Here is a 12,252-nt window from a genome sequence, read left to right on the forward strand (position 1 = left end):
GGATTACAGAGATTAATAAGTGACAAACTCCTTCAGTGATCACCTACTTTGAATGTGGCATATAGGATAATTAAACTCTAATAAAATATCCTTATTCATTATATTTTCCTGCACTTTTTTGCTTATTTGTTTTCAATGCAATTCTTTGTGCTATATTTAATCTTTTTTGCACTATCCAGTGTCTTTGGTCAAATGAAGTGAATGTTCCTTTTTACCCATATATGATTATAACGAATAATGACTCTTTAATGCTTATTGGTTATAACATTTTAATTGATATGTTTTATAAATTGGGGTGCAGTAGAAGGAGAAGAGAGATCAGCCCTCTTTCTTTTCTTTTATTTCTTCTTTAAGTACCTTTCATTTTCCTTTCTCCTACTCCCTAATTAATATAAATTGTTTCTCTGATTTCTTCCCTTACTCCTCCAAGTAGACAGTGGTATGCTATGGAATAGATAACTGTGGCTAGTACTGAGTGAGAACCATTTTTAGTCACTTTTTCTTTCAAAATTCAAAGTATATGTCTTAATTAAACTGAGAATTATGATCACATCACAAAATTGCATTAAAGAAAATGTTTATAAAAAGTTTAGTGCAAATATTTCATGCTGCAAGGATTGTAGCAAAATTAATGAACTTTTGATTATATTTGTTCAGGTTTATTTTCTTAATATATTTTTAGCTTTGCTCTTTAGACTTAAGTAGTAGTGATAGTTTAATTCTTGAATATGTAATGGTTTTTCTGGAGAAAGGAAAAGCCTAATCGGCAATAGCAAATAACCTAGAATTCCTGGAATTATTAATACTTTGGAAAATATTATTTTTAGTTCATCTCAATAAAACTTTTCTTTGTGATATTTAATGTGTTATATGTTTATTGAATTTTTATTTAAGAATTTGGTAAGACCTACACATAAAAATTACTACCAGGTAAATTAGGATGATTCTTAGTTAGCAAAACATACTTAACTTTGCAAGACTCCAAATATTAAAGTAAATGTACCATTTGTCTGAAAAGTAAATAAAAATAACCTAGTCTAAAGTCACATTACTGTTCTCTAATTATATGTATTGTAAAATCTAAATAAAGAAATACATAGTGAAAATTCTCTTTAGTTATTCTATTAAGATTAACAGCATCAATTTTTTGTCAAAATATAATAATTACTTTATGAGGTTTTCTTCTCAGTTTAAGTACCCAAAGGTAGGATGATGTTCAAAAGTTTATGGTCATCCAAACCAGAAGGAATCAATTTTTTAATATAATTGTTTAAAATTTTCTGATGCATTCAGAAATTAAATGCAGAATAAAATATCATTTTGTTATTAAAATCTGTCTAAATTCTGTAGTAGATTTAATTACAATAGCAGAATTTGTTATAATAGTCAAATAGTAGACTTTCATTTGGAGTTATTACATTTTTCCCCTCATTATGTTTTCCTAGAGCTTGTACATTCTATTGTATTCTATTCTATTATCTTCCAATAATGTGCTTTATGGATTAAATCATTTGTTTTGCTTGATCATATTGATCTGTATTTCTGTTTCAAGTTCAAATAAAAGAACCCATTTTGAATGACATGCGTGTGTGTATTTTTTTTTAAAAATAGGCCTTTAGTGAGTTTGAGATTGAGCAGCATCAAGAATGTGCTTATGATCACTTGGAAGTATTTGATGGAGAAACGGAAAAGTCACCAATTCTTGGACGACTGTGTGGCAACAAGACCCCAGAACCCCTAGTGGCTACTGGAAGTAAAATGTTTGTTCGGTTTGTCTCTGATGCATCTGTTCAAAGAAAAGGCTTTCAAGCTACACATTCTACAGGTCAGCAAATTAAGACCATTCTTCTCTTTTCTGACTAAGATCCAGGTTTTTCCTCCTGTCAATGCAGTGGATCCCATAACAAGATCATAAATGAATTTCCAGGCACAGCAGAAGAAATCTCACTGAAGCCCTGTGTTAAATATTTGAGAATCACGTAGTATCCTACCTAAATATCTTTGTAGTTGATAAACATTTAAGAAAGAAACCTAATAGTTTGGACTGATTCATATCCAATGCAGTATGATAAAGTAGAACTATTTCTAAACATTTCTGTAATGTATTTTATATTAACTCTAGAAGTTCAATTTATATAACATATTTAACAGATAGAAATTTATGGCTTGGTATTCAAAAATTGTGTTCTGTAACACTTTACCTGGTTAGCTCGCTTTTGCATTAATATATTTTTGTAAATCAAATTTGGGACTTAGCTCTCTTTATACAGAACCTCATTTTTCCCCCCTTTTATTTGGCATGCAGCACAATCTTTCCCTAAACCTAATGCCAAGTATGATTCTTGCAGATTACAGCTGTTCTGGAAATCTTTAAGAAATATAATTTAGAAAAAAAATGAAAAATTCTAGGAAAAAATGTAGAATAACTTTTTAAAAAATAATTAAGAGCCAATTTAAAAATATATTCCATAAAAGTCTAGGAAATGTCATTTTTTTTCCTTTTATTTAAAAAATCAGTTAATGGTAAATACTTACTAAAATCATCTAGCTTATAGTGACATCTAGTGGCAATCCCTATGCATAAACTATTGAGACTGCTGAGAGAAATCTATCTTGGTATTAAACACAGTAAAAAATAGTCTACACATTCATCCATGAAAGAATTTTAGTGCAGTAATTTCTGTCATGGTTTCATGTTGGTTGCTTTTGTTTTCTTTAATTTTTATTTTAGAAATTAGAATTTTAATTATTTTTTTGCCCAATATTATTTTTCACTCCAGTGTATTTTATCATGAACATCAGATTTATACTGAAGTCTGTGAGAACATGGATATTAATTATCAAGATATTTACCTGATTTATACTAGTAATGATTGGACTCATCAGTAATACAAATTATTTCTCATGATTAATGTAAATATTTCGGTTTAAGAAATATGTCTCCAAAGCTCATGAACCTTCTACTATAGAATATTTTTATTTTAATGTACAAATTTTGGATTAGGAAGAAAACTGATATAAAAGTGGATTACTATTTTTTGAAGGAATAGGTAGAGACTGAATGCTTCCTTGAATAAATTTAAACAGTCCTCTGTTCAAAGTATCTAACTGATTAGGCTCATCCATTCAAATATCCACATGAGCAACCTCAGTGCCATTTTGTTAGGTAAAGTGTGCCTTGGATGTTGTTTAATTTAGCCTTGTCATCTCAGAAATGAGGATTCTAAGACTAAAACTTAAATGACAGTCACATAGCACAAAAAATAGCAGGTGGAATTAGAGTCCTGGTTTCTCAACTTCTGCTAATTTGCTCTTGTCAAATTTTTGTTTTTTTCCTCTTTTTTTCATGTATTAATTTGTGCCCTCAACCAGCTATCTTGGAATTTTCTGCGTAGATTTATTTATTTATTTATAATTTTTTATTTTTCAAAGAGTTAACATTCATTATTTATATTAGTTTCAGGTGTACAGCATAGCAGTTAGATATTTATATAATTTATGAAGTGATTCCCCCGATTAGTCCAGTACCCACCCAGCACTATACCTGGTTATTACAATATTATTAACTATATTCCCTGTGCTGTAGATTTATTTTATAACTTTCTAGTAGTCATACATTGTGAAATATCCTTATGTACTGCTTACTATTTATTTCTCCTCAAAGCTTTCTCTTTAACAAGTTTATTATTACATAGTCTTTCATCAAATATTTATTTTGCTCACACTTTGGACAGACACTGTAAGGTATTAGTAATTTATAGGGCAAATTAGGCATTTGGGAGAATTTATAGAAAAATAGAAGGAAATCTTGCCTGTGGACAGCTTACAGTCTGGTAAGTTGAACTGATTTTCAGAAGTTTCTGAACTTCTGATTTTCAATCAGTTTCTACAGACAAGACAGCTAAGTCCTGTACCCATGTCTGTCCACTTTTGCTACATTTATAAGATACATGTGCATTATTTATTGCCTTCAAGAGTGTATGTGGCTGTTATTGATGGGCCCTGAGGTATACATTTTAATTTGCTTCAGTAAATTTATATTTCTGTATACAGTTTTTACTTTATCTATAAGAAAAGCTTCTTACACTATGAATTTTGAATCCAGGTGATCAGAAATATAGCTTTAACATAGCTTTATTGCTACTTTTTGCCAGTAAGACTGTCCAAATCCAAAGGAAATGGATTTTATTGGAGAGTCTTTTTCTCTGACAGTGGATCTGAATTCTTGTAGGTCCAAATTTATTTTAAGCAGGAAACGAATGGTATTACTACCACTTTAAATAAACCAATTGAAAGAAACAAATCTTTTTGTTAAAAAAAAGAAAATCCTGTGTATTTGTTCTGAGATATGGCTATAATTCACGAAAAAAGGAGAAATGTGGAGAGAAAATAACATTTTAAGACATGGCATTGTCTGATAGGACTTCTTTTCTGTAGCTTAAGGCATTACACTTTTTGTCAACACCATTTAAAAATTAAACAATACATTATTAAACTCCTTAGAAAGGAAATTATTTTGAGCTAACTCAATTAAATTAGAATGCCCACTAAAAGCATTTACAGGTCAAATTACGGGACATCTCTGGGAAGTTAATACTTTACCAGGAAATAAACACGTTTTTCCAAATCAAGATGAAGGCCACCCCCAGGCTTCTCTTCTCTTCTTTTTTACCTTTCTTATTCAGCTTTATTTTCCATTTCCCAGAATTCTGTAGAAGCAGCTCTAGCTGCTTGCAAGTATTTTCAGACAGTTGATTTAAAAGTAGTATTGCTGACATGTTAAACTACTGTGTTTATATTTTTCTGATTTGGTAAATGAATAGGGATATTTGTAGAAATATGTTTACTTAAAAATCTTTTAAAGGGACCATGTTAAATGACATATGGATGATATTTCAAAACACTTATAAGCAGTTACCCTCATGCTGCCTATTATTGTCTACTCGTGGAATTTCTCTCAGGGTATATAAAAGCCACACCTCTTGCATATAATATTCAAATGCTCATCCTTAAAAAAAAATGTATTCTGCAGACTAAATTCTTTTTCATGGTTGAAAAATTCCAGATTTATTATTTTGAGCAAGCCATAGGAATCTATAGGACTCATAAGATCCATAATTATTGATCCATAAGAATGCAATAGCGCACTGAAATGCATGAACAAAAATGGGAACTTTTTGAAATATTTTAAATCATTTAAAAATGTTTAAGCCACTTGTTTTTGAAAGTATGCCATTTTCTGAAAGTTTTCAATAAAATTGAATAATGATGCCTTATTATCATTTTCAGATTTACAAAGGCTTTGTGAAATCTCATATCCCATTTTGTTAAACTACTTTATTTCCTCCCTGACTTTTGTTCCAGAGTAGGGCTGGTGAAAAATTGTCTCTCTGGATTCTGGTCTATCTTTGGGACTTTGTTTCTGTAAAGAAGATGCCTAGAAGCCAGTGTTTCTTCCATATTTTATAGTTCACTCCTTCAGCTCTCCTGGGCTGTGGAATAAAAATATTAGAAGTACTGTCAGATTTCTAAAACTTGAAAACAAAACAAATCAGTCCATTATATCAAACTTTGAGAAAAAGTAGAATTTTGTAAAAATCTGTAAATAAGATTTCACTGGTTTATATATTTATATATTGAATTCAAAAATACTTTTCACAAAATATTTTCCTGGCCTTCAAAAATATACTTTTTCTTTTCCTATAGCAGATTAACAGTTTTTAATTATTTTTTAATTTTACTGGCTTTTCATTTCATTCTTGAGTAGATCCCCAGTATGAATGAAGGCATTTAGATGTTCCCGCTGGAAAATAATGATAACGATAGTCCTCATTTACGTGGCTTTTCCTATGTGCCAGGTTCTTTGAAGCATTTTATATCTATTAACTCATTTTTTCTTCACCTAGACCCTATGATGTGAGTACAATGTGTGATCCCCATTTTAGAAATAATGTGTAGGACAAAGTCCCACAGCTGATGAAGAGCAGAGCTTGAATTTGGACCCAGACAATTTGGCTGAGGAATTTCGTCCCAGGGAGAGGACAGTAATTCTTGGAGTTACTTAGATAAGAGAAACACCTCTGTGGGAAAGGAGACGATGTTCGGTTTCCGTCTATGGGACCCAAGAGATGATATCTCAAGACTAATTATCATTTCAGCCTTCAGGAGTAGTTCTAAGCACATGTGTTTCTTTCATGTTTTCATTTGTGATAGTGGCACCTATATCAATAGATTGTGCAAGATGCTCTACCTACTATTGGGAAGACAGAGGGACCTTTAGATTCATGATGTAACACAGCCCCATGGGGAAGCCATTCTCATGACTGAAACCTTGGCTAGAAATTCTTTCACACGTCAGTCACACACAAGTCTCTGAATATGCAGTTGTCTGTGACAATGCCCATAGGTTTGGTTGAAAGCACAAGTATCGAGACACATCCGAACGGGCTTTCATACCTGGGAATTTAGAAATGTTTTGTTATTTAAAATTAGCAAAGCACAATGTGTATAAACCATATACAAATCTGAAAGAGCCAAGTAAGAATCTAGCCACCCAATCCATCCTCACACAGTGCTGCCAAGGTCTGTTTGGTCGCAGATGACCACGAGAGTGTTACAACTGTCGTCTGATGCCTGGTGCCTTAAATTCTCCAGATCTTTCCATATTGGATTTTTTTTTTTTTTTTGGTCCCATCACAACTTGTCCCAGTTTTGCTGGGACTTTCCTGATTTTATTACTTCCCAGGAACCTCTCAGTCTTTGGCAAACAGGGACGGAAAGAAACTCTACTTTCTACTAATGTTTTTCATATCCTATTCTTTATCTCCACCCATCTATCCCCCAGCTGTATGTCTGCATATGTATTGGCTGGAGGGGACACTGCAGACTTCCTCTGCATTTATTTTATTTAATTTCTAATTATTGTAAAGTTTCGGGGCTCTGATGATTACGAATTCCTGAGAAAATGTTTTTGAAAATTTTCATTATCTAAATTACACTAACCGTATATTTTTACAAATGCTTATTTATTTTCTTTGGTATATTGACCTCTAGTGACAAAGGTAGTAACTGGTAGAGCATATGTTTATTAACGTCTCTCTGAAAAAGCTGTAAAAAGAGCATATAAAATTTTTTATTTATTACAAACACAAAATACAACTGAATAGGTTCTGAAACTAAAAAGGTAATTGCAATTAATGATGTATATATATTTTTCCCAATCAAGTTAGTAAATATTTCTACCGAACTAAAGTAATACTATTCTACATATTCCGTGTTAAAGTTCTATAACACACACATACTCACACAGGAGTTTCATATATTTTATTGATTTTAAAGTTATTTCTTATTCCTTTGAATTCCAGTTTTTTAAGTTATTAAAATTAAACTCACTGACCTTTTCTCACTAGAATAGTTATTTTAAACTAAAAACAATGAGGTATAATAATAAAAAAAATTTATTGAGAGTTACTATAAAGTAGGCACTGTTTTATGTGATTTTTGCGTATTAAATCCTCAAAACCCACTACAATTGTACTATAATTATTATGTCTTTTACCCTTGGGATCAGAGAAGTGACAACTCTTACCCGCAGGCCCCGAGCTAGCTCTCAGGTGTTGGAGCTGTGATTCCAAGCTAGCAGTCTGTGTCCAGGGCCTGTGCCAGGATCTAGTGCACCATTCGATCCTCCAATTATGGTAAACATATCTGATGATAGAAATGAATACACAGAAGCTAAAGAATGGTTAGGCTACATCGAAATAGAAATAGGACCCATTAAAGCTCACTGAGCTTACCTGTCTCATTTTCCCCTCCCCTGGGCAGAGTGTGGCGGCCGACTGAGAGCAGAATCGCAACCCGCAGACCTGTACTCGCATGCTCAGTTCGGTGATAACAACTACCCGGGACAGGTCGACTGTGAATGGCTGTTGGTGTCAGAACGGGGCTCTCGACTCGAGTTATCCTTCCCGATTTTTGAAGTGGAAGAAGAAGCTGACTGTGGCTATGACTATGTTGAACTCTTTGGCGGTCTTGATTCGACAGCCGTGGGGCTTGGTCGGTTCTGTGGATCAGGGGTAAATACAGTACCAGCAGGTTGCCATAGACATGATTCATGACTGACATGTGTAACATATACAAAAAAGCAGTGTTTCCAACAAAAAAACTTATATTATTAACGGCTTGACAAATTATAACACACTCACCAATTCCAATCACTTCCCAGCTCTAGTGAATTTGCTTGATAATATCAAACAAGACAGATGAATTCAGTAGTTATAATTTTTTTGTTATTGTCCCCATTCTAAATTTTATATTCATGTTTTTATTGTGTAATAAATATTTAAATATTTAATAATGCAATATATTTTAACATACACATTTGACAGCATTGTCATCTTGATAAATTAAATCATATTTTATCAAAATAATACATATTTTGTTGTGAAGACATTAGTCCCAATTTTTTGAATGTCTATCAGTATTTATTGCTTAAATAATACTATTGAACTCCTGTCCAAATAGCAACTGAAATGAAACAAACAACAACAACAAAAACCTCTTGGTACTTAGATTATTAAAATAAGAAGAAATTGACAACTTGGATTCTGGAAGTGGCTCTGCCTCAGAGCACCTGAAACAAATTTAATGTCTCTTTATCCTCTCTGAACCTCACTTTATTCATTTGTAAATCTGAGGAACTTGGCTTAAAAATTGGGGGAAAAAAACACCAAGTTCTAGAACTTAGAAACAGACTTAAGTATGTTCAAAGCCCAGATACATCACTGAGTTGAACATGCCCTTTGTTTCTCTGAAACTTGTGTTCCCATCTGTAAAATGGAAAAGTCCCACATATACACTTTCCTGGTTGTTGGAGGATTAACTCACATACAAAAATAGTTTCCAAACATGAATTACATTGAAGACAAAATGACTCATTCTGTTGTTTACTTGCTCATTTGTTTGTTTTTCAGCCACCAGAAGAGATCTATTCAATCGGGGATGCAGTTTTAGTTCATTTTCACACCGATGATACAATCAACAAGAAAGGATTTCACATAAGATACAAAAGTGTTAGATTTCCAGATACCACACATACCAAATAATAACGCCAAAACCTCCTTCAGAACATAAAGGAATGTGCATAATGGAGAGAAGACGTGTTTTTTTTTAAATGAAGATATTATCACAAAAGTTTTATATAATGAATTTGAACAGAAGAAAACTATAAGACCCGAACTATCTCTGTACTAAAAGAGAAGTTTCTAGCTAACCCTGATCAGCATTACCAGGATATTTGAACTCCATGCTTGACAGTATAAATAAAGCTGGTGAACGGGCATCATGTGCTTCAAGGACGGCTCCACAAGCTTTTGCTCTCAGCTTGACGTAGTTGCCTCATAACTCAGACAGTTACTTTCAGGGTCTGTGTTGCTGCAGTGTTCTTGTCGACAATTCTGCAAGATTTGGGAGAAATAATAAAATAATCTTGCAGGTCATAAACTGGAAAATCCTCTCCTTATATCTTAAGATAAATTGCTTTGGCTTTCTATCTTGGACCCAGTGTATACCAGATCCAGATAAGATGTTGTGAAATGGGAATCTTTTGAGGGCGATTCGTACTTTAAATGTGGGTGTGTCCAGTGTTCAAAAACTGGAATATTTCAGCTTCATTATTTTCCCTTGCAGGCCAGATTAACCTCTTTGAAACATAAATCTTCTTAAGACCACTTTATTTTACTGGTATTTTGACAAGTTTGAAATGTCAGTAGTTTCTATTACTGCAGGTAAACTCTAGACATCATTTATTTAAGTGCTGGAAAATGCCTGGTTGATTGATAAACTCAATTCTTTCAGTAAAAGTGCTACCTTTTCACACCAAATCCAAGAAGCCCTGTGATGTCTTCCGAACTTTATGAGAAAACTCCCAACAGGTGTGAACAGGATTCTTCTACGTGACGGCCTGGATGGTTCATACTCAAGTTACCACTGCTGCTATCGTCTTTCTTTTGTTGTTGATCTGTTGTAGTTGTTATTGTTGATGTTGTCATGGTTAATGTATTTAAAAAAATGAAATGAAATGAAGCAGAAGTAAGCCTTGTAAGAATTGAAAGATCTTTTTTTTTCTCCTCCAGGGATCCACTTTAAAAAAATGCAATGTTGGAAAAGGATTTGTTTCTCAAAGACTTCCTATGGTGCTATTCCATAAATATTTTTTTTTTTTAAACAAAGTTTGTGATCTTTGAGCCAACCACCTGTAGACTATGAATGTCTCCCTCTGTGTGGCTGGTGGCATTTGATAACTAAAGACTTGTTAAATGTATCAAGAGCATATCATTGCAAGGGCAGCACTTGTCCTGTGGAACAACTACTTATAATGCCTTAGAATTCTTGCACATGATAAAACAGATCCTTGTAGAAACACAGCTTTTGAAATATGGAACATAATAGTGTATGTGAATTAGCAGCTCTATGAAGAAACTCCATTTCTGTGTCAGAACATTGGGTATAAATATGCTGACTTGCTTTTGTTGTAGAAAATGAATTTTCTGCTTTAAAGCCATGTATGTTTTTAATATTAATGTATGTATATGTGAGATTGTCTGAGTGACTGAAGCTATAAGAAGATGAAAAGTAGTGGGTGGTTGAAAAGTTAAAATTTATGTGCCAAGTTCTACCAGAATCCTGTTTGAAGTAGCACCTTTCTTAGGAGGTTTCATGGACAAATAATGGGAACTACTAATTATTATTATTATCAACCCATCAAAAAAAGGCTCTTTCCTTTTGATATATTTTGATGTTGATGTAGGTTTCTCTATGAAGTACTTTTGTTTCTGTTACCTGTCCATGAACATTCAACATTTAATAAAATTGGGTATTTCTCTTCATTTTACCAAATTAAACTATACACACAGATGTAGCTTATTTGTTTTTTGTCATCGTTTCCCTGAAAAACCTTTTCTTGCATATGAATTATAATATGTAAATACATTTTTAAAACCAAGCTTTTGATCTTATTGAATGTTACTTTGGAAACGTATAACTATCGCCTGCAATATAATGAATTTTTTAGTGGAGCTGATTTATTCCAGTAACTTCTATATTTTTTCACTAGTCTCCATTTAGTCAAAATTTATCAGGAATAGGACAGAGAGGAGAAAAAACCATTAACACCTAGTGTACCTAGACTGTGCCTAGCCTGGTATTGGGCACATGCACTAGCTCTTTTTAAATTTTATGCTACCCTTTGAAAATTGTGGTAATGTTCTCATTCTGTAGTTCAGGAACCGAGGCTCAAAGGTGTGTTCTTTCCAGGGGTCACAGTGTAAAGTTAGATGTTGAAACTCAGCTTGTCTGATATAAAAATCTGTGCTTGTTCTACAAAACATAGTAGAATCAATCTTGACATATATAAATAGATTTTTTTGTGATGAAGCTTTTCCACATAAAGTAAATTTTAGGGGTGAATTATGGTAAAACTTCAGAAACAGCATGACAATTCGAATATCAACTGTAGATAGCTTTAAGGACCAGTTAGTACTAGAAATTAAAAAACAAAAAACAAAAAACAAAAAAAAAACACCCTATAGTTTGGAGTTAGTAACTTGGGCCTTTTGTTAAAATAAATACATTAAATTATTTTATCTGCTGTGTTAGGGAAAATGTCTTCTACTTTAAGAAATATTCTGGATATTCCAGTTGACATTAGGCCACAATGAGCTGCTTCGATACAACCAAGAAGTTAAAGTAAAAAGTATTTAGAAAGTATGTAGAGATGTCGTCATAACTTTAGGTCCTCAATGTGAACATTAATTTTTATTGTATCTTATGTCAGATAACAGTTCGCTGCATATTATTTTTATATTAATTCGAATTTGGCTTAAATGTGTTAAGTGGGAATACAGACAGCTTGTTTTGTTAATAATTGTTAGTTACTGTTCTAGACATTTTATTAAATTAATTTTGTAAATTATTTTCAACCCCTACATCATTATATTGGTTGTTCTCTCTATTTTGCCACAGTTCAATTCTTATATAGTTCTATACAGAGAAAAAAAAAAACTGCTCCCGCTTCATATGATTTTATTAAATTATTTTTAAAAGTCATCAGTCTAGTTTATTACCATGACTTAACATCTCTGCACAAAACAACATTTTTAAAGAAATGTATGAGAAACGGCACATATTTTCAAAGTCCCCCAAAATGGTCACTGCCTGTACTGGCTGGATTTTTGCTATCTAAGACTAATTTTA

At 32.6% G+C, this 12,252-nt stretch overlaps 1 protein-coding gene across 1 annotated transcript in view; it reads left to right on the forward strand.

Annotated features, from left to right (window-relative positions):
- Positions 1-11,971, forward strand: part of TLL1 (tolloid like 1) — a 171,693-nt gene extending 159,722 nt beyond the window's left edge. The window contains exons 19-21 of the mRNA XM_011363716.2: positions 1,612-1,825; positions 7,825-8,075; positions 8,973-11,971. Coding sequence (XP_011362018.1) covers positions 1,612-1,825; positions 7,825-8,075; positions 8,973-9,104 — 597 coding nt within the window. The 3' untranslated portion in view covers positions 9,105-11,971. The remainder of the gene's footprint in view (positions 1-1,611; positions 1,826-7,824; positions 8,076-8,972) is intronic.
- The last annotated feature ends 281 nt before the right edge of the window (positions 11,972-12,252 follow it).

Source organism: Pteropus vampyrus, unplaced genomic scaffold (assembly GCF_000151845.1).
Source record: "Pteropus vampyrus isolate Shadow unplaced genomic scaffold, Pvam_2.0 Scaffold88, whole genome shotgun sequence".
Taxonomy (NCBI): domain Eukaryota; kingdom Metazoa; phylum Chordata; class Mammalia; order Chiroptera; family Pteropodidae; genus Pteropus; species Pteropus vampyrus.